The sequence below is a fragment of the Uloborus diversus genome, chromosome 2, assembly GCF_026930045.1.
Source record: "Uloborus diversus isolate 005 chromosome 2, Udiv.v.3.1, whole genome shotgun sequence".
NCBI lineage: Eukaryota > Metazoa > Arthropoda > Arachnida > Araneae > Uloboridae > Uloborus > Uloborus diversus.
The window spans coordinates 167,661,748-167,685,636 of NC_072732.1; the positions used below are offsets into that span (position 1 = coordinate 167,661,748).

At 33.1% G+C, this 23,889-nt stretch overlaps 1 protein-coding gene across 1 annotated transcript in view; it reads left to right on the plus strand.

Annotated features, from left to right (window-relative positions):
* The window catches only part of LOC129216648 (puratrophin-1-like), a 249,267-nt gene that overhangs the window by 117,851 nt on the left and 107,527 nt on the right, over positions 1-23,889 (plus strand). Inside the window, exon 10 of the mRNA XM_054850865.1 lies at positions 11,639-11,761. Within this exon, the coding sequence (XP_054706840.1) occupies positions 11,639-11,761 (123 nt within the window). The remainder of the gene's footprint in view (positions 1-11,638; positions 11,762-23,889) is intronic.

Below are 23,889 nucleotides of genomic sequence, written 5' to 3' on the forward strand. Positions count from 1 at the left end.
TAGCAGACAAACGATCGATTCACTGAGAATTTGTTTTGAGAAGCATGGAAAGAGATCTTTAATTTTTTCTGCCGCCATTAGCTTGTATCTATAGGAGACGCGGAAAGTTGAAACAAAAGTTTGATACACTCTCAATTGAAGAAAACAATAGAAGAGGGAAAACGTATTGTTTCTTGCCTAAATATTTTCTTATGTTTCGTTTTTCTATTATATTGCTTTGTCTAGTTTCTTCTAAATTATTTTTCGAGTTGTTCGTAATTTGACTGCGTAATAGTTAGCGCATTGTCCTTTCATAATTTCTGTAGAACATTTTTTAAACTAAAATTTAGTTCTTTTTATTTTTTATTTATATTTTTTTTCAACTTTCAATTAGCGACACTAAATAAAATTCCAACTAGCTTGTCAACTAAAAGCTTAACTCAAACCACTTACCATAACTAAATTTAACCTACTTAAAACACGCCTACTCATTGTTAAACTACAGTCCCTCGTTTATCGCGGTTAATCCGTTCTAGTCTGAATCGAAAATTTCCTTAGTTAGAACGTAGAAAACTCGTTTGCGACCTTTTAAATGCTTTAAATTTATTTTTTTTTTAAACATAGAAATTAACTATACTATAGTCACCATTGCGCACATATTATGCAAAATATAATTGGAAAAAATAAATATTGGACATTATTATAAATATTGGTATCGTATTTTACACTCGCACAGTTACGCACTATCGCTAACCTATTAAATGGTACAACATTCAATAATGAAATAAGTGCAAATGGGTGACAAGATTTCCGCGGCCCGTCTCTTCGTTTTTACCCTATTAAAGGTAAATCTTACTGTTTGAAAACAAGTAGTTGAACATCAACACCATTTACAAATGCATTTTTCCTCTAGCAAAAATACCAGAGGCGGATTTACATGTTTGGACGCTAGTTGCAACTGAACTTAGCAGCCCTTTAGAGATGACGTGCCAATGATATTTTTGACGTGCCTGGAGTCCCTATGTCGTGGTGACCTCTCGCAATTGCGACTTTTACGATGTGGTAAATCCGCAACTGAATAATACAATAACACTAGGGAACAGCAATTTTGTTGACTTAAATCTGTGACTTGTTTTCAATTAACTTTAGGCCTCTGAATCTAAAAATAATCGCAGTTTTTGTCTATCACGTCAACTTTTCAAACTACAGGATACCCTCAAAAGTCATACAAATTATGCATATAAGGTAAAATAAAGTAAAAACTTACCAAATACACTATTTACAATGAAAAATCTTGTACATACAAAGGCTATAATAGTTACTGCAAGTAAAATTATGTATTTATACATATTAAGGTAAAAATGTTCGCTCAAAGCTTTTTCACGAGTGTTTCGTGTGTGGACATTCTCGCTTGATGTCCAGCAGCAGTCAGCCATCATATACGCATCTAATCAACCTTGATATCGTGTCTCCATGACCTTAAAATCTTGGTGGAATCGCTCACCCTGTAGATCACTGACCGCGCAAAGCTTCTTCGGGAAGTTTGCAAGATTCCTATGTCAAAAATGCAATTTGATGCTCATGTGGGAACCAAGCAATTGGAAGCTTTCCAGAAGTTGTTGGAAAATTTCTGCATAATTCTGGGCTCGTATATTTCCAGGAAAATCTTTCACAATGTTTTTGAATGCCAACCAAGCATTCTTTTGATTTTCTAACATTGTTAAGATGAAAGTTTTATCTTTAGAAAGCTGCCGAATCTGTTCACCATCAAAAACAACGGCCAATATCTTTTCAAATACAGGCTGGGAAATGCCGAAATGAGATACTTAGAAGAACAATAGTACTTCCTAGGATCCATGCAGGCGTAGATTTGCGTACCCGCAGTGCGGGGTGCCTGCGTCCTTAAAGGACCCAACGGCCCAAGAAATTGAACAGAAAAATGAAAAAAGAAGTAGCACTAAGATTTATTAACGTTATAAATATACACTGCTGCCTCCTGGGGGGGGGGTACAAATTTTGTTGCAGTGTGACTCAAAGTTAATGGATCCGGGTCTCGATCCTCGCTCTATTCCGCGGAGAGTAGTCACATTCTCATATGTTATAGAGAAAAAACTTGACGTAGTCGAAGAAAACTAAATACAGTTTTGAAATCAGCACGCCAAATTAACTACAAAACAGCTCAAAAACCAAACTCAACATAAATTATTTTACAAATTGTTCTCCAGTGTAATATATACTCCGAAGTTAGGGTTTAGTGGTTGAAAGTCAACAGCGACTACGATTATTGACTCTCATCAGAGTTTTCACAAATCTCCCGCCTTCCCCTTGTACAGCCCCTCAGAAGAATTTGCCTTACTTAAAATTCATATTTTGCAACTTTTTTGAAGGAAAGTTAACGCAAACCAGTTAGGATAGAATAGTATGAATGTGTTTAGTAGAAAACCACGATAGAGTGAATGACTCTACATGGAACAGCACAAGTAGACTCGGGCAAGGAAACTATGCAAGAATCATCAGAAAACTATACAATTCATGTTGGAGAAGTTTTGTTTTCTTTCCCCTGAGTACATGTATATTTTCTCAATGAACGTACTTATCGTCTATTCATCAGTTATGATCGTCAGTACTGTTAGTAGGCATATCAGTAGTTATGAGGCATTCTTCATCGAGTGTGAGGTGAATTAGTTTTCAGACACTATGTATAGTGCAGAAAATATAGCAATTTGAAATTATGTGCATATTTTTTAATCACCTTGTACGTTATGTTGTACAGTGAAATCTGTGTAAGTTTACCACTTGCGGTGCAGTACTTTGGTGGTCAACTTATAAAGGGGGTAAAGATCTTTTTTTTTTTTTTTTTTTTTGTAATTCTTGCACCATGTATTCAGTTTTTGACCAATTGACACTTACTCTTTCTGTTCAACTCACTTGCATTGTTTAGTAATACTTGGAAACAATAATTTAAAATGTTTTTCAAATTTTTTAGAGATTATTTTCCCAGAATGACGTATAATGTGTCATGCAAATTTAAAATTTCAGTAAACTGATCAAAAAAAAAGTCTTATTGTTTATGAAAAGTTACTCATTTTATATTAATAGTTTCTAAAAATTTATAACTAATCAAAAATTACAAATTTTTCGCTTGACAACAAAAGAAAAACAAGTTTGGAGAATAAAAGGGTTCTTAGTAGTTTTCCCATGTGGTTAAACTCAAGAGGAGGTTTAGTTATGTTGCTGTTTCATTTAGTTGGTAAAATGCTGGTCTGGCATCAAAAATATTCTTGGAAAGCTATAAAAAAATAATAATAAAAAAAAAATAATTTGGTAAATAAAATTTAAAAAAATAAACCAAGTGGTCAACTTACAAAGGGTTTTTTACAATACTTCAAACCAAACTGGGTGTTCATTAGCGGTCAAGATAGACAGGTGGTCAAGATAGAGAGGTGGTCAAGTTAAAGAGGTTTTCCTTCATTATATAAGATAGGAGTAATTCCGTTCCTGACAAAAGCGGTCAACATAGACAGGTGGTCAACTTACAAAGGTGGTCAACTTACAAAGGTGGTCAACTTTACAGGTTTTACTGTGTTGGTTTTTAGTTATGTGTTAACAAGAGTTAAAGTACCAGTTGCTATGGAATTGATAATCTCGCATGTAGGGATTCATATCAAATGGACCGAGTTTAACATCCCATTGAATCATAATCTGACACTAATAAAGACACCGAGATCAAATACGTAACTTAACAATTCGCTACCGCCTGGCGTCAATTCGTTACTTTTCCTCATATGGTATATTGGAACATTTGTGATATTCAAGGCTGCGGAGTTGGAGTCAGGCTTATTTTGGGGTAAAGAGTCGTGAGTCGGAAGGTTTAAAATTTCAAGAGTAAGAGTTGAAGTCGGTCGTTTTCCCTCAAAGACCGTAACTCTGCCAGTGCTTCCGAAGTTTAGTTGGACTGGTTTTAGTGTAAAGGAGTCAGAGTCAAAAGCTCTAAAATTCCTGAAGTTCGAGCCGAAGTCGGTCGTTTTGCCTCCGACTCCGCAGCCCTGGTAATATTCCATAGTCTAGAATTTGCTTAAAAGTCTGCAGCAAGCATTGGAACTGTCGAAAAAAATTTCATTGCATAACTTTTGTAATGATTTTCGTGCAAAATATTTTTATTTGAATTTATCTTTCATATTATTACTCTATTATTGAATTACAAAAATAGGGTTTCATATTAGAGTTGATGTAATGTAACGGATGAATTTTAATCGTGTTGCGCAGTTTCTATTCCTCATATTTCGAGTTATTGCCATTTTCGCAGAAAGGGTTAAACATGACTCATGCTTTGATTTCTATTGAGGTCTCTTTTGATGCAATGTCTCCAACGTCTGAGTGACGCCAGAGCCACAGCAGGTCGGCTGCGTACCTCTTTCACTAATGAGTAAATAGTCCTTACCTTGTCGGAACTTTTAACGAACCACCGCAGGGACATTTGCATACTGGCTGCTACTAGCTTGATCTTGCCGAAGTTTTGCTATTCGCTCGAGTAAAGGACTATTAGTGAGTTGTTGAATCATCACTTTGGGCTTGGTCTATGAATCCGTGTGGTTGTATTCTATGGTATGAAGGATGTGTCGACTTTCCTTGTGCTTACTGGCATCTGAAAATGGAGCTTCTGGGAATATGTCTGTTGTGGCACCAAATCGGGTATGTTTCTACCAAAAATTGAAATTCAAAACATTTGTTTTCCTGAGAGTATAAAATAGATATTAACTCTAAAACTGCAAACCGGGATAGATATCTACCCAAGGTAAACTGGGTTTTCAACACTTTTAAGCAGGTTCACAGCACTTTTAGCTGTTCAAATCGTATTTTCACCAACTAAATCTTGATCAAATTAAATTTGCTCTGAGTCCATTATCATCGGCATGAAAAAACCAAAAACATTCATGTATTTATGAGTCAGATTAGTTTTCAGAACCAGTTTACGAGCAAAAAACCCATAAGGTGACTATTTACCACGGTTTGTCGTTCAGTGGTAAAAAAAAAAAAAAAGAAATGGGTTTGCAGTTCTAGAGTTGAAAGTCCAGTAGAATTAACTTTATTCTTCGAAATTCTTCTGGGATAATTTGGTATATTTTCAAATTACTGGAAATTCATTGTGTTTGTTAGGAAATACTGCCATATGTTTGAAAAAAACCCTAAATTTTGCTTGGTTTTCACTCGAATCTCTCTAGATCATTTCATTCGTTACTAAACTAGCATATTATGTTTTAGGCATATTATAAGGATTGTTGAGATCTTTTATTTTCTTTGCATTGCCTATGAGTCGCTGAGAATATTTTCTGAAATGTTTGTGCTAATTTTGAATACTGCAATGGATATGTTCAAAAAATGATAATGCGACCACTCATGAAGGAAATTTTTTTAGCATGTCAGCATTCCCTTAACAAGCCAAACATAAAGGTCTTGACTCGGAGTTCTAAATAATAGGCAATGGCTACCTAAGTCACAAAAAATGGTAGCCCTTTTGGCTCTTTTGGTAGCCATTCTTAGTAAAAGTATACACGTAGCGACGCTCTGCGACAGCGCAGAAAGTAAATAACCTATTTGCTACTACAGTCGACGCTCATTATAACGACCACACATTATAAAAACCATTCCATTATAACGACCAGTGGTAAAAGCCCGAACTTTGTCCCTATGAACTTAATGTTAATTTGCTTTCGGTATAACGACCGTTCTGTATCTTCTAATCCAATACAACGACCGAATTCAGAGGACACTATTTTCGGTGTTTTTTCCAATAAAGCAAATTTGTAGCTTGAAATGACTTTGATTATTGTTTACGGACGCATGTAGTCTTCAGTGTTCAATCCAACTTTGAGAGGGGGTGGGAGTGGAGGGGGATTACTACTCAAAACAGCACAGAAAAAATAAAGGGGGAATAAAGTAAAATTTCTGGATTCCGAAGTAAAACGGGTTGACACATTTTATGTTAGTTTGGTGTTTGATCACGTGGTTTTTAAGATCTTTACCGTTTTGCATCTCTCTGAAGCAGCATGGAATGAAGCCTCAGAAAAGACCATCAAGAATTGCTTTCATCATGTTGATTGTGAAAAGCAAAAGGAATTGGAATCTACTGATGAAATGCAAAAGCAACTTGCTGAAGTCAGGCAATCCAAGATGAAAATTTCGATAAAGAAGATGAAATGCTGTAAAATGTTTTTAAGAAAATGAAACTGGATGAAGCGTTAAACCAAAACAATTATGCTAACATCAATTCTGATTTAGGAAGTGTCGAGCATCTGTCAGAAGATGAACTATTTCTCGATACTGTGCACAAAAATAAATTGATGTATCATGATCAGATGAAGAAGGAATGGAGACCAAAGTTTCTAGTGCGAAAAGTTTCTAATGTTCAAGGGACTTTTAAATGTTCTTTCAAAGGCACACTACTTATCATCTATAGCTGAAATGGAAAATTGTGTTTTGCAAAAATCAAGTGCGTTAAAAAGACAAACAAGTTTTTTTAATTTTATCTTTAGAAAATAAATGACTTTTAAGTAAATGATTTTTAAGTTGTAATCAGTTTTTTCACATATTTTCTACTTTAAAATCTGTCATAATATTTTTCACTCATTATTTTTTAAAAAATGTCTATGATAAAAAATACTTTAGGAATTTAACTGGAATCTTTGAAAAAATGCAAACTTTATTGGAGCAACGTAACTTGCATGTATATATGTTTTTCACTTCTACCTCTTATAACGACCACTCATTATAAAGACCTTTTTCTCTGGGACGGAGATGGTCGTTATATCGAGCTTCGACTGTAGTGATATTAACAACAAATTAAAAGATTAGGATATTCTACAAAAACAACAAATAATTTTACTGGATATATTTTTTTCCGAATTACATTGGCTGGGTGGGGTCGACTGATCTGAACAAGACGGTTAACACAAAGGATGGGGTAGGAAGCGTGTTGTCGCACCGCGATATTATTTTTGACATTAAATAAACGCGTGGTCGCCACTTTTTTGGCGACTGGAGCTTGATTCTTTGGTAGCCATTTTCAATGAAATGGTCGCTCGTTTGAGACTGGCGACCGCTAATCTAGAGCTCTACTCAAAAGCGTTAAAAACATGATACAAACTTTTTATACTTATACACCTGCCAATTATAATAAAATATTAAGCTAGAGTGTTCTACAAAATACTAATATGTCTTCTAAATGAGCTTTGAATATAAGGACAAATATCGTCGCCTTAGGACACCTTTTATTATTATCGTAGTACATTGAAAAAACGTAAAACAGAAGTTAACTTTTTCTACTCTAGCCCTATTTTGTTGTATAGAATACACAGATCCTAATTAAAAATAGCTTCAAAAGGAAAATATGGAGGAAAATATTTTGTAATGTCTGTTGTGTATGTAGTGGTAGTTTTTTAGGCTTAATAAAATTACTATTATCTCTTTTTAAGAGATACTCCCTTCCAATGCATAGAAAAATAGAAACTGGGTATTTTTTATTGCATGATTGCCAAAAATGTTTTTTTCCGCTGTCAAGCAATACATTGCAGATTCCAGAGGATGGTCACAATTTCTTTCCACCGAATAACGCTATACAAAGGAGCACATAAACGCTCTCATATAACATTTGTTGAATTAACTAATAATAGTCGAGCACGGACCTATTGGGTTTAAGTACAGGCGTCCCTCGTATAACACGGTTAATTCGTTCCGAGTAGTATCTAAACCGTGTTGTGCGAGACTTTTTTGAAAATAACGTTTTAACTCTTTTTTACACTAATTAATCATGTACATAGTAAAAATCATGTCAATATGTATCGTGTTCTATCGAAACCGTATTTCGTGTTACATCGAAACCGTGTTACACGAGACTTAGAAATAATGTAAATCAAGGGATATGTACCTTGTTGTATCGAAACCAAGTTTCATAAAAGCAAAGTAAAGAATCAGAGTTATTATCAAAAATTAACGGAATGGATTAAACAAAAGGGAAATCGCGTCTTTTTTAAATGTAACATTCGTGTTGTATCAAAAACATGAAGCGTTAAATTCTAGTTTCGTACCGTATAATATCGAAACTGTGTTATAAAAGTACCCTATTATACGAGGGACGAAAGTACTTCTTTTGAATACGTGCTGATATGTATTAAGACTCTGAACTTCTGCTCTATCGACATTAATTGCTTCGGAAAGTAGTTAACATTTTTAATGGATGCATTGAAAAAGACTGAAGTTTACTTGGCGCAAAATTGAACTTTTTGTCAACACCATTGAGAAAAATAAATGTGACTTATATGAGACATTTTACATCAATAATAAGTCTTTGAACGTGTTTTCAACGTCCTCGGGTTACATGTGGTGGAGTGAGTTAAGAATTGCTCGGAGAGTCTCGTCTCCTTGTTCTCCAAAGTCAGCTCTTACATAACCTTCAATTAAAATTACAGTCATAATTAACAATTATATTTTTAAATGCGTTATAAACATACTGCTTGAGTCCTTGAATGTAAATCATTTGCATAACTATGAAAGTGATGTATTCACTGGCTCTAAAAGTAACTACAATTTCAAGTCTATCAACTTTTCTTAAATCATCAGGATCATCACACACAAAATTAAAAAATAAATTTGAAAAAAACCTCTCAAAGCTACAAAAAGAAAAACCATGTGACGCCTCTGGTAAAAATGTTGATGTAACTGAATTGTCGCTAAATGATAATGCTATGAATCATTGAGTTTTTCCATTAAATTTTCAAACAAATAATTCTTTAATAACCCTTCGTTTTATGATAAAAATGTTACACTATCAAGTAATGGGTCAAAATTTTAAATAAAAACAAGATGAAAAGTCTTAAAACGGCGTCTCTAATGCAACACAAAATGATTTTGCGTAAACTTTGGTAACAAAGCTGGAAAGAACACAAGATAGAAGCAAGTGTTTCAGTTTCGAAAATATTTTAAAACTTTTCCACCAACAGAAATTGACCTATCTATAATTAATAATATCATTCTTAATCTGGGTTTTGTAATACTGTCTATTTTCATTCAAAAAATCGTAAAAATATTTAAACAAACTCTGCGGATACACTTCATTTAAGAAGTTTAAGAAGTTAAAAATGGGAGAAGCGTTTGGACTTCTACTTTTTTTTACAACTTCTAATTTGTACATATTGTCAATAATTATTTCCATTGAAAGACTAATAGAAATGGCTTGAAATATTTTACTACCTCTTTCTGATTTGTTTTGACCCTGAAGTATAACTAATAATAGCTTAGCTCAATGAACTGCACAACTGCACTGCAAATTAATATTTACAGAAAAGTATCACTTGCAAGTTCATTTTCCTATCGATCTCACACAGATACCCTTCTAATTGCAACGATAACAAACCATAGTTCTAAAACAAAAAAATACTTGTTTTCATTTCGAACAATGAGAGACAGGTCAGTAATAGAACATCCTAAAAGAATATTTTCTCCTGTCTTGACTCCCAAAGGATCCTTTTGCTACATACACAATAGCCAAACTGTCTGGGAAAGCAGACATCAAACACGAGTCAAGTTGGCAGCGGATGGTAATTAAAGTAATTATTCATCGCCTATCAATGAGCTGCATCAACGCTTGTTGGAGAGATATCATCGCCAAGAAACACATTAGCACCACGGATAGTTAACTAGTATCTGAACATTGAACCATTCTCGTGGATTAGAAAGAAGAGGTGATTGATGGGGTACTACAAAGTTAAGATACCTAGAATGAAAGGGAGATTAAAAAAAAACTGATCCTTGTGTTTCGACAGAAAAAAAGTCTATGAATAAATGTGCAGCCATTGCTTACCAACAGCATTTTGTCGTTTTCAATAACTTTTTTTTATGATGATATGTTGTTTCAATCATCTTCTTCTTGTGGTTTTGCTATGAATACATGGTCAACTGGTGTAAAAAAACACCAATGATGATATAAAGAAGAATGTTGCTTGTGGGGTTCTTGTCTTATCTCTTAATTTTTTCTTTATTTATTTGTTTGATTATTTGTTCATTGTTTATTTCCTGATTCTGTATGGAAAGAAAAATTATGCGCTATTTAAATTTTTGCGGAATCTGAGCATTGGATCTTTCTCCTACATTAGAAAAAAGACGTGATTCATGGGACTTTACAAAGTTAAGATACTATAATGAAAGGGAAGTAAAAAGACTGATACTTTTGTCTGATAGAAAAATAAAAAACTATGAATTAATGTGAAGTCATTACTTTTACCATTATCACTCTCATCAACAACTATAGCACGACAGCGTAGGGTGGGTCAAGTTCCTCTGTACCCCAGTACCAGCCATTTCCAGCCTCCTCTATTCGCAGCTACCTGCACTTCTTACACTTAAAGACAATACAATCCTTTTCCACACCGCATCCACCCAGGGCAGTATCCCCACTTACCATCATCAGTGTGTAAATTTCGGAAACTTTGTTTTATAATGGCATATTGTTGTTTCGTTTATCTTCTTCTTGTAGTTTTCCTATGAATACATGGTTTGCAAATGTAAAGAAAAACAGATTAATGAGACGCAATGACGGCGTAACGAAAAATGTTGCCTGTGCTACTTTTTTTCCCTCAGCTGCAAATCTTTCTTTATTTGTTTGTTTGGTTATTTGTTGGTGTTAATTTTATTATCTTGTATGCAAATGTAAATTACGCTCTGTTTAATTTTTTTTGCAAAAAGCTGAAAATAAATCGCCGAAATGCTATCACGAATTGTGTTACACCATCATTGCTAAAATTTTCATTATGAAATCCATATAATTTATTCAATGGTTTTAATCAAAATATTTGGTAGACAAATTATGAATGTTAATTCTTATGTGCAGACAGATTTAGAAAAAGCACGAAAGATGAATGAAATTAAATTTATGAATTCATAAATTTTTATTCATTATCTTTATTTTCGTTCTAGTTAGGATTTATTTTTCTTAAAGCAAAAATTTGTGATTAGAAGGGGAAACTTAGAGCTTATTTGAAACTTTACAAATTATGAATGTTAATTCTTATGTGCAGACAGATTTAGAAGGTACATGAAAAAAAGAATAAAATTCAATTTATGAATTCATAACCTTTTATTCATTATCTGTAGTTTCGTTCTAGTTAGGATTTCTTTTTTTCAAAGCAAGTGGTTGAGAAATTCTTCAGCTGCTTATTTCCTGTTTTTATTTCATTTATTTATTTATTTTTTGATATTAATATCATTGGAATACTCGTAGCAGCATCATATATTCTTTTATGTTCTATTTGAAAACCTTGTTTAATAGTTTAATTGAACTGATGTGAGTAAAATTTTTATACGAAAAAGATATCAAAACTGAAATAAGACACTATAGTAGTTTCGTTTCTTGACTTGTTTCATCGTTCAAAAAAATGTTTTCTGTGTGACAAAAAAATACGAATTTCTATTACTATTTGAATATGAAGGTGATAACAATTTACAATGTGTATTCCTATGATCATTGCTCAGTATGACCAACTTCCACTTTAGTCATACCTCATACACCTTCATTCCTCTTAGTGAATTTTTTAATTTGATCAATTTTCCTATGCAGTTTTAAACAAGAGATTCAAAGGTTTTTAAATGTGCTGTTTGTTCATTTTAGGTGCTATCATGGCTATGCCGAAAGGGGAACGAATCTCTGGAGAAGCATCAAGCCATTGCCGATTCTTTGGGAGCTATTAAACAGCAGGAAGAAGAATTTGAGAAATTCTATTTTCTGGCTATGGTATGTCCATATTATCTTACTCATGCTCATATTTCATTCTAGATTTGATTTTACTTTCGTGGTTACGGGCGTATACTTGCATGTACATCTGCAAATAGCATCATTTCCTTAGCATGATGTTTAAAATCATCACTTTCTGCGCTGTCAAATATGCGTCATATGATGGATTATCTATGTTCTAACTTTAAATGATCTAAAAGTAAAGAAGGTTCTGAATGAGTGATTTTATTAACAGATTGATGAGCCATAAATGTTTACCGACTAATTTTTCCTCAAAAGTTGATGTTTTGAAATTCACTGTTGACTCGCCATTTCAAAACAGAACGATTCTTCTTCAACAGAAACAGTTTTTAGAACATACTGCATTTTATCTTCCTATTTCATCGGATTTTTTTTTTTTCCTACACTTCAAAGATTACAGAAATTGTTTAATCGGAGAAAATTGTAAAAATACATACATATTTTTTAAATGTGCAGTTGTAATCGATCTTTGACAAGTTATCGTTTTGCTACTCAGACACGCTTATTGCTTCCAGCGTGCTATGATAGTCCATCACTTTAAACTTATTATTGTACATCTTGGGAGGTCAATGTGTCCTTCCAAAAATTTCCTTATTCTGCAAATTTTGTCTGACGATTCGGCAAAATAAATTTGGAGTTCCATTCAGCAAAATTATCTCATTCGGAAAAATTTGGAATTCCCTTCCGCAAGTAGAGAATTTCCGCTCTCCCAAAAATCAAAGTTCGTGGCACCGCTGACTGGTAGTTTTTGCTATAACTCCTTGGTACAAGAGAGAATTTATGCAGAGCTACAGACAGAGAACTCTTAATTTTCTACCTACAGCTACTTCAGGAAATGTTTCGGCTTACCAGAAAACTATACATCCAAAGAAAATTCTCTAACGTCTTGTTCTGCCGGTGCGATAAACTTACCTGTTCAAGTATCTGCTGGACATTACTCACTGCTATCGCCCTATCTCGCCAGACTGCAGGGGTTGGGTTCTCTGGAAATGGACTCCCGTTGTGTGGTTTGAAAAATGATTCGAAGAAAGCAAGGACAGAGCTCGTTAGGTCCTATGTTCATTAATTTTCCAGATTCACTGTCATTTCTGAGGCCTGAATACTGGTTCAACTAGTTTTTCTTTTTTTCTTTTTCTTTTTTTTTTTTTGAATTGGTTCATCTACAGAACAAAAGTTCGCAGATCTAGTTGTTTAGTTCCCCAAGTAAAAAAATACGAGCAATAGTTGAGGAGAATATACCGGTAGTTAAATACTTAATATTTCTGTTAGAACACCATGGTTTTATCGTTTTGATCTATGGGTGAGAAGAAGGAGAAAGTAAAGCTGCTTTGTGTGTGAGGTATCCATCATGCAAAGCATTTGGTTACATTCTTTTTGAGTTATAAATCATTTTTTTGTTTTTACCTTAAATCTTTTTAACATGAGAAACAAAGGACTTTTTCAAGAGTTGAAGAGATTTGAAAGTAACTAATGGAAAAGAAAAAGCTTTGATAATACTTAAATCAGTTTGTTAATCATAACAACATCAATTTAATCACGAGGGGTGCCCCCAGTCGAAGTTTTTAGAGGGTCTTTTGAGGGGTATTTTTCTCTTTTGGGGGTGTCTTGTTCTTAGGACGGAGATCTTCGTGCTACTTAGAGAGGGCACCCTAGCTCGGGGGGCGGGGGTATGAGCCCCTGCTCTGTGAATAAAATACCACTTAACATTCTTGGTTCACAGATCTCTTACATTGAAAGAGCAAGCAGTATTTCATTTTCAGAACATGCGTTTCAGAAATCGTAATGAAAAAAAACCTTCATTTAATCCATTAAGCATGAACAAAGAATAACAAATGACCTCTTTTTCTTCATCAATTTCGGTTTTTGAATATCTTCAGACTTATTTCATAAAATACGTCTGTCACTGGGAACTCCATGGCACTGTTGGCTGTGTTCTGGGTATAAATTCCTTCTCTTTGTGTTGTAAATCTTTCTTGTGTTGTCTTGCATGTAAATAAAATAAAGAAGTCCAACCTCTTGACGAAATGGCTCCCCTCTTCCTTGGTGTTTAGTAAGAACAAGGCACAACAATGTTCGTCACTGAATCAACAAAAATATCAATTAAGTATTGTTATTGAACATCTTCAAAGTGTAATTCATTGAATAAAAGCAAGAGTCCATGTTCTACAAGAAGATCATGTAATGCACCAAGGATCTAACATATTTTTAGTTTTGTTCGGTGTTTTCTGCGACAATTGATACCTCTGTTACCTTGAAAATGGCAAATCAGTTTTCTCTCTCGTCTCTCTAACTTTGATATTATCATAAAATTAAAAAGTAATTTTTGTTTTAGTGTTGCTTTTCAGAACATCTAAATACGACCAGATCTATCATTTCGACCGTAAAGGTAATTAAAATACGTTTAAAAGTTTTTAGTTTTAAATAATCCGTTAGATATTTTTAGGCATTGATAAACATTTTCCATAAAGAAATCCATCCATTTATCTTATTTCGTTTTAATGTAATTTTCAAATATACCTATAACGGCTAACAGCGGTCAAAATGACCGTGGATTACTTTTGTTTAAACATTTATTGGATTATTCCGTACGAAAGGCAAGAAAAGTTTGATTTTATGTGCTCTCTTCAGTCACACCTTCCTCCTAGGGTGTAAGTCACATTTCGTATTCTGGATTTGAACTGAGCATACGCGATAGATGTTTGAAATGTATTCTCTATTTGTTTTAGCTATGTGTTCCAAGTTAAACTTTATGAATTATATAGTTCATGTTAGAACAAACATCAAACGCTGTTCTTGATTGTATACATTTTTATACAATATTTACAACTTTTAAAGGACGGCCATTTTGACCGTTTCTAGTCGTTCTATAGGTATAATGCAGGATTGCCAACCTAGAAATAACTATTTGAGGAGCATCAGTGGTGATTTTGAGGAGCATTTTGAAATTTTGCGGAGCAACTCAGCATTTTGTATAAACATCAATATAAAAAAATTAAAACTCTTGCCTTAATTAAACGTTTCGATAATCATTTTAAGTACTAGTTATAAAAATAATTTTTTTTAAATTAATAAAACAGTTTTAAACACTAAGTCATGCTTTGAGTGTAAGCTTTTTTTTTTTTTTTTTTTTTCATATTTACATGCCAGTTATAATGAAATAGCAAAATACAATTAAATTTAATTTTACTAAAATCTTTGGTAAGCCTTTTCAGAATCAAGACCAAATGGAAAACAAAGAGCAAAATAATTTCTTTGCGTAGCTGCGGAGTCTCGCTATTTTTGCGGAGAGTTGGCAACCCTGTATAGTGGAATATCGACCTTCCAAGTGTTAATTGAGTCTCATGCTTTATAACCCTAACATTAAATCTTACACTGAATACAATGATACCTCCATTAGTTAAGAATAACTGCCGAAATAACCCATCCCACATCGGAAAAGTTTGCCGAGAAATAAGTTATCTGTAAGACACACTCTCTCTGGTGGACCCAACACACCGCGACTAATGCCGAAACGAATATTTCCACTCATAAATAACTCGATTTTTTCTAAAAGCCCCCTTGACGTTTATTGCTTTGGTTCTGAGATAAACATTTTAAAGTCGCGGTGAAAACCATTTTTACCTGGAACAGCCAGCCCACCTGGGGAGCCTATTCGCGGGTCGAAGTTAACTTCCATTACTGACCTAGTGGTCCGAGGGGGGCACTAAGTTGTTTATTCCCAGCCAAACGCTCTATTCTGTGGCTGAATATGCGATGTCACGTAACGTTTTTACTTTTCTTCGGAACCCTTGATGAAAGTCACCGACTTGCTTTTACGCGGTTTTCATATTGCAGGTGCGTTCGGGTCGAATTGCAAAGACCCTGAGAGCTATTGACGGACGATTAGGTAGGAGAGAAACATTTAACCGAAATGGGTTCGAATCTGGAAAAGAAAAACAAGTGATAAGAATGTCTTTTCGTTTCAACAGATCAACTGTTGGTATTTCAAGAAGGTACTTTTCTTCGGTAGTGTGTTAAGAAAGTCAGCTTTCAATAATGTATAATTTTTCTGTAACTTCAGGGAAGCGTTATGTTGGTTTCACACCGGCCCTACTTTTTAATCAATCCCTAAATTCTAATAATAATGATAAATATTTTTATGTGGAAAATTAATGGTACTTTTATACTGTAAAAGCTTAGTTTCGTAATTTTCGCAAGTCGTCGTGATCACGAAAATTTGAGACTCTTGAATTTGTTTTCTTTTAACTTTTGGTTCCGTTCGAAAAATTCGCAGAATTTTTAGCTCGTGAAATCACGGAATTTTTCATTTTCTTGAAAATTAAGGCTCGCGAAAATAAGTGTTTTTACAGCATTTAAAAGAAAAATACATTTAATTACTACAGCTACAGCTCATTCCAGTGAAGGATCAATCAAACCTCTCCTACTCACATTCATGCTCTCAGTTTCTCAAGGATGCCCGAATATGGTGGAAGAGGGGGGTGGGAGCATGCGGCATGGCAAAGACTGTGCCGTTGAAATGGGGGGGCTACTTTTCTTTTTTTGGAGGGGAGTCTACAACTATTTGGGGGGTCTTTGCGGTATTTACTACATGCGGCGTTGCTCTTGAGACATGGGCACTCCTGAGATTTTTAAAACACTTTTAAATAGGAGGCGGTGAGAAGCAAAGGGATGTAAGTGGACATTTTCAAGTTTTGAGTAAAACTATTTTAAAGATAACGTCCTAGGTAGACTTTTATTGATTTTTTTTTCCTAAGCAGCAGCACCTACAGCAGGGCTACTAGTGCTATCTCTTGCCCCAAGACAGGGTAGAGATTCCCCTTCTATTTTTCAACAAATTTTTAATTTTGCCACTTGCATCCCATTGCTTCTCACAGCCTCATATGATATTTCGAAGAACTTTACAAAACTTCTTATGATTTCTTTTTTATTCTTATGACGCCTACCAGGGGGGAGCGATATTTTTTTTAAAATTCCCTCATCTCAACCTCAAGAAAAGACTGATTGGAAATCGATCAGTGCTTAGACTTCTTTTCCTAACTCGTATGAAAATGATTTATGAACCAATATCGAGCTGGTCGATTGTCGTGTAATGCCCAATTGTGAAGTGCTCCAAAAAATGGGTTTCGTTCGCCAAAATCATTTCACTTTACTTCGTGACATCCTTCTTTCTTCGCCATCAATAACAGCTCGGTAGGCATCCATTCTCCTCGCCCAACATATCGGGTTTCTTTGTCCAACTCTGCCGTAATCATCCTTTTTTCTTCTTTTTCTTTTTTTGAACAAATAAGTGTGCAATTATTTTTTTAAGCATGATTCATGGCTCTTGTTAGAGTTTTTTTTTTCTTTCTTTCTTTTTTTTACCAAGCGTCCACACAATACAAACTACGCGATACTTCCTTGACCTTATGACTCGATTTGGGGTTTAATGTTTGCCAGCTTGTAAAAATTTGAAATTTTGTTTCATATTTACTTATGCTGAGTTGAGAGACTGAATCCTCATTATTTTAATTTTCTTTTTACTTCATTTAATATTTGTAAAGCCCGTTCAATGGAAAGTGTTTTATGTTAAAACTTCAAAGATTCTGTCAAAAATAAGGCTCAATTAGACTGAAAAAAAAAAAAAAGTTGTTGATAAAACTGATAGAGAAAGTTGTTGTAAAAGCGGACGACAATAGTTGTAGTTAATTATTAAATGTTAAAATAAAAAAAGGAGTGCTAATCTTTTTGTTTGGGGATCCGAAAAGATTTACAAAAATAAAATAGAATTGAAAATAAATAATATATCTTCTGATATATATCGTTCAATCTGATAATTATATATTGCCCTTCCACATTCATAAAATATGTAAAACGCCTATAGTTAATAATCAATCTTTCTGAGAGCAATTAACGCAGAAAAAAATTACACTTGACAGTAGTTAACAATAAAAATTCAAAAATCGTTTACGAAGAAGATATAGAAGAAAAGCTAATAGACTTGTGCGGAGAAAGTTGGCATTATCTTAGAGAGAATTCGTTGGCATTCCTTTTTTTTTTTTTTTGCCTTTCTATTTTTCTCTACAAGTAATAATTTTTAGCCAATACGTTCCTTAAAAAATAAAATTATAAAAAAAGACTTTTTACTTTTATTTAGTTCTTTCTAGAAAATAGAACAAATGAAGACTTTGTTGTGCCATAGCCATATGATTTTACTTCGTAAAAAAAAGTCTTAAGCGTGTTCAGATTTTAAAACACGTAAAAGAGATGCAAGAGAGATCCTAAGAAAACTATATCACAAAAAAATAATTTTTGCCAATACGGCACACTTACGATTTTTTCTTACGCCTTCTTTTAATAGTGATGACACTATACTTTGATCCTAGCAATTGAGTCTCATTATTATAATTCAACGAAACTTTATAGTTATTAAGTAGTTCCTCTTTTAAATGATCCTCAGGATTTCACATGAAAATGAACATCTCGGAAAAAATGTTTCACCAGCAAGTGTTCCCCAAACTAATTTTTTTGAGGGGGGGGGGATTCTCAATGTCCCGAATAAACCTCCAAATATTATCAAATGATAAAATACAAGCACGCAAATAATTCTTCATCATTCATCTAATGAGAATAAAACATTGAACGCCATAAAATGAAAAGAAAAGCAATTTTTTTTTAGAAAATTGAAATATTTATACATATTGCAAGTTAACAATGGATACCAATAAAAAAAGAAAGGTAGTTAGGAAATGTTCACAAAAACAAAATTTGAAAACATTTCAATCAGCGCGGCAGCGATCGTTTACAGGCCGAAATCTCTCCCAGAGAAGCGAGATGAGGTCGTTAGGTAGCTTTTGTTCTGGTGCTGCCATCTATCTGTAGATCATTGAGTTATTTAGGGTTGATCGTTTTGCATATTTTAATATTCATTTATGAAAATTGGTCTATTGAAATCTTGAAGTGTGTCGGTCTCGGTTGGACAATTTTTTTCAACTAAAATTTTCAATTAAATATAGTATCTAAAAGGAATTTTATTTAACAGTTTTAGATTATTTAATTGAATAAATATTGCTTTTCCGAGCGACTGCGTCCTTCATTAATAAGTTTTGACATTTTCTATCCTTTTAAGCATAGCAAGCAAAAATCCAGTATTTAAACTTAGATTAATAAAGTTTCGAAAATATTTAAATTCAACATAGAATTTCAAAATAAAATGCATAGAGGAGGTTGGAAGGGAATGCTGCGATTAAGATTAATAAATACATCTAAGTTTCATGTTAGTTTAATTGGCGAGTGAGAATGAGAGTAATCAAAATCATCATAGCTTATTTTCAAGAAATTGAAATTTTTGTAAAAACATCTGCAAAAAAAAAAAAAATAATAATAATAAGATTGCGTTAAAATGAAACATTTTCTTGTGAAGGGATGAAGGGTTGAGATGTAATATGTAAACGTAAGATTTTTTTCTAAATTATGCATGGCATCCACTTTTACTTTAAGTTACTTCAAACTCCAACTCCTTTTAACTGTTTAAGGACCATAAGCTTTGCCATAGAATTTGAGAATATTTTATGGATAAAACGATTAAATGGTTACATAAATAACAGGTTATATCAAGTTTTGTTTGGTAATGATCGCTTGGTGAATGAACAAAAATTGCTTCAGTAGCTGATCTCCTCTAGTTCGTTAGAGATGTAAAGCTAAATTATTTTCCAAAATTTGATTAATTTATAACTCAACTCAAAAGTATCAACACAAACATTTCACCTTCAATAAAAATGATCGTGAATAAAAGTAGTAGTTTTATTTATGCTTTTTTTTTAAGTGTGACAGTGTGAATGCAGACGCATTTCTTTTACGATGCTCTCGAAAAAAATTACAACGTATTTTTTTCACAGTAAGGAAAGCTGCTGTACCCAAGGACAAAATTTACTTTTCAATTTTTGCTGGTCTCTGAGAATGGATAATCTATCGGAATTTTTTTCTGGCAGAATCTACAACTTATTATGTAATTTGGTAATTTTTGTCAGGTGCAAATCTCAAAGCTGGGTCATTCCATGCGAAATCAGCAAAATTCGCAAAAAAAGTGGTGGCCGCATGGTAACAGATTTTTATGAAATTTGGTATACAGGTTCCTTTTATGCCTATATAAAAATATCTAAAATATTTTTGCTTAAAATTTTTTATTCAAATAGTTACATGCGATTGAAAATTGGTCAAATTGAACATCATTCTCATAAATGCTAAATGTTGCACTTTTGAAGGCTTGTATCTTATTAACTATTTAATGAAAACATAAAAGTTATATGTTTTTGCAATCTATGGAGTAGGGATCTGATATCAGTAAAATTTTCAAAGTTATTATAGTTAACTTTTAACCGAGTCTCAAAAACTGAAAATATTTCAATTTTCTCATAATTAAGCATTTTATTTTCTAATCTCAATCTTTAAGGAATGCATTAGCTTTGATGAAATTAATACCCAATAATGTGCTAAGTATCATAAAAGGAATACCTTACTTTTGAAGTTGTATTTTAACTCATTTGTCTTTAAAATCAGTTTTAAACTTAGTGACATTTTGTAAAATGACGATTTTCCCCTTCACATACCCACAAAAATTCAAATGAGGGAAAATTCAGACAACTTTCAAATTTTTCAAGAATATAGAGCTGTGTTTCTACTATTTGCTTGAAGAAACTCGAAATTGGTTTTTGATTTCGAAACGTAAAATAAAATTCAGAAAAATAGCATTTTCTTTCTGCTTTATGGGTCAATCCATACAGTTTCGACGGATGGTTGCGCTCGACCATATTTAATTTTTTTGAAATTCATATCCCTAAAAGCTGCAAATGAAAGATGTTTAAAACCACTTTTATTTTTTCTCTCAACTGGACCTTTGATTTTTTAGAGGTCATCAAAAGTGATTTTCGTAGTCAAAAATGGGACTTTTAGACCTTTGCGTTTTGGCCAATATCTACTTGAATTACATTTATGACAGTTAATTTAACGATTTGATGTTAAAGTGCATAAGTTTTTAGTCTTACATGCTGAGTTGCGTAGCTGTACGTTAATAATTAAAATAGTTGCAACAGGTTAAAGTTCAAGACAAATGTAAAAATTTTACTCATTTCAAAGGGGGATAACTCACGTAGGGGACGGAAACACAAAATGAAATACGGCAAAAATTAATCACTGGAACCATGCTAAAAAGAGTATGTAACTGTTGCTGTGTGTTTGTGTACCCTTTATAGATTACAGCCCCTCAAAAATCGGAAAAATGACAAAAATGATATTTTTAGACCCCTGTAAACTAAAACGGGATGGAATTAAAAATAAAATTTCTTGGCCAATTGAATACTCCATTCAAGTACTATACATGTTATACATATTGTTTTTTGTATTTGGTTTGTAAAAAGGATACAGGTCTTTGAAATTGAGCAATTTTACTAGTCAACTCACACACTAAAACAGAAATAAAAAGTGTGAAAACTTCATTGCACCTTCTTAGATTACGTATATTGTGCCTTATATAATACATTATACTGAAAAAACATATTGTAATTTTCAAAATAATTATTTTAATTTTATAACTTAGAAATATTTGAACATGAATGAGTAGTTTATACTGTATGGAACCTGTACGGATTGACCCTTATGTGAAATAACGAGGATTCAAAAAAACTAAATAAACGACTCAATGATGCAAAAGGAAGAATATCTAACATTTATTTCGATTTTTAAAAAATGTACATTTTAGCAAGTACTTCATAAACATGCTTTTGAGAAAATGAAACACGAAAGAAATGGTTAGTTTTGCTAAACTTACAATAAAAAGAACTAACTAATGAAATTTTGCCTTAGTTCAAGTTACTCTAGTAACAAAAATACGCTGGTACCAATGACTAAAATTTAGTAGCATCTAAAAGACACTTCAATATGTTACGTAAAAAAACTTGAGTAAATTTAGAGCATTCCCTCATTTTCAAAAAAAACATCTGAAATAGAGGAAAAAATGAAATTTTCGGAAATTTTCGATTTTTTAAAGTACGATTTCGTCATCAAGAAATTCATAAACAATTACTAAATTAGAGCAGATAGTTAGTTATAGATAGTTTTTCAATCTGAATCATTTTTACTATTATTTTTTCATTAAAAGAGCTAGAAGAGTAATTTAAAATCTGAAGTAAATTGGCAAAATTTCAATCTTTGTTAATATCTCAGATTCAAAAAAAGTTCCGAGTAAATTTTACTTTGCTCTTTCTTAATAGAGATTTGTTTATAGAATGCGGAAATATTTATTTTTTAAGTGTACGTTTATAACTTATGGAGTTATTGAGTCTCAAACTGGCAGCAATGAACTCTGAAAATTTAGGCTTAGCGTAAGCATCAACTTCTAATTTCAATGACAAAGCAACAAACAGTTTTTAAGTTTTCATACTTTGCATTTCCTCAAAGATATGCATGGTTTACCTAAATAAAAATTTTCATTGAAATCTGTGACATGTCGGCCACAGCTGATTTGCTCATTTCGCATGGAATGACCCAGCTTTCAGCTTCAAAAACAATTTTTTAAAAACCATCTTTTTTGGTACAACACTCCGTTCAACCCGCGAACAGGTTGCCTTTGTACCAATGAACATATAAAAAAATAATATATAAATTGATCTGAGGAACTCAATTATACTCAATACATTTTCATAAGCCATTTTATATTGAAATACTTCAAACATCCATCGAAAATAACATTAAATAAAATAGTCAACAGAAATTAAACTTCGAAAATTAATCGAAGAATTTTTTTTATTTTTTTAAATTTTCCTTAATTTTTAACATTAGTGAACTCTTTAAAAAAGTTATTACTATTAAGAGAGGTTATGATATGAATAATCAATATGTTTTTAAACAAAAGAATAACTAGATTCATGATAGTATGACTCACTATGTACCTACATGATAACTTCAATTTATATGCAAATTGAAACCTTTAACCAAAATTAACCCATTATAAAAAAAACTCAGTTTGGATTCAACCAACAAAATACTAGAAAATTCGACTTTAAATGAAATTAGGTGGGATTGACGATCTGTAGATCCTACAACAGGTGGGTGTTACTTCAACACCATATCTTTAAAAACCCTACTTCCAATTCATCATCATTGTGTAAAGCAAATTTCGGACGTTGGTGACAAGGCACCATTTTGAGATACTTCACGTTGTAAGAAGACCCAGGTGTGACCCAAGAAGACTAAAATTTGCCGTCCGTGGGTACACATGGTTATGTGTCCTTGGGTACAAAGGTACGCCATTTTGGTTTTGCAAGTCAGTCACATCGAAAAGACCACAGTTTTAAAACATTAAAAATCAGAAACAAAACCTTCAAAATATAGGGAATCATGATAACTTCAACAAAAATGAATAATACAATCCACGACAGACGAAAAAATAATAAATTGCTCATGCTTTTTTTTACTTACATCCTACTAAAACCGAAACAAATGTGATAGAATCTTAAACGTTCGTTTGATGGCGTTGAAACTACCTGGGATACTGGAGAGTGTTGTGACACACATGTTGAACCCCAATTGGGATCTGTCTCGACGATACCCGGAATTTCCCGTCCAACGTTCGTAGGTACAACCGTCCGTGGGTACAGCAGCCTCCCCCACCCTATAATACACCTAATTTACAAATTATTTGTGTTAGATAATTTATAAAATGAGCTATCGACCTAAGGGAACATAATCCGTGCAACGGGTTTACTGAAAATCAAATCCATGCGAGGACTACATTAAAATCCCATTACAACGAATACCAATTCAACGAAATGTCCGTCAACGAACTAGATTTACGGTCCTGATTAAATTTCCATTACATTGCTTGAATTTTATGAGAGCGAAAATCCCGTTACCACGAACAAAATTTGCGGTCACTTGAAGTTCGTTGCAATGGGATTTTGCTGTTTTATGAACCGGGCCCACCTTCCGAACGAGCAGAAAATTCCGATTGTTGATTGGGTCTACGGAATGGAAACTGACTTATGCACCACTATCATTCTCACTCACCTCAACAGTAATTCAGGTTAGTGACAATTTTTGAGGTCTCCCAGCGATAAATATTTTAATTTACTTTT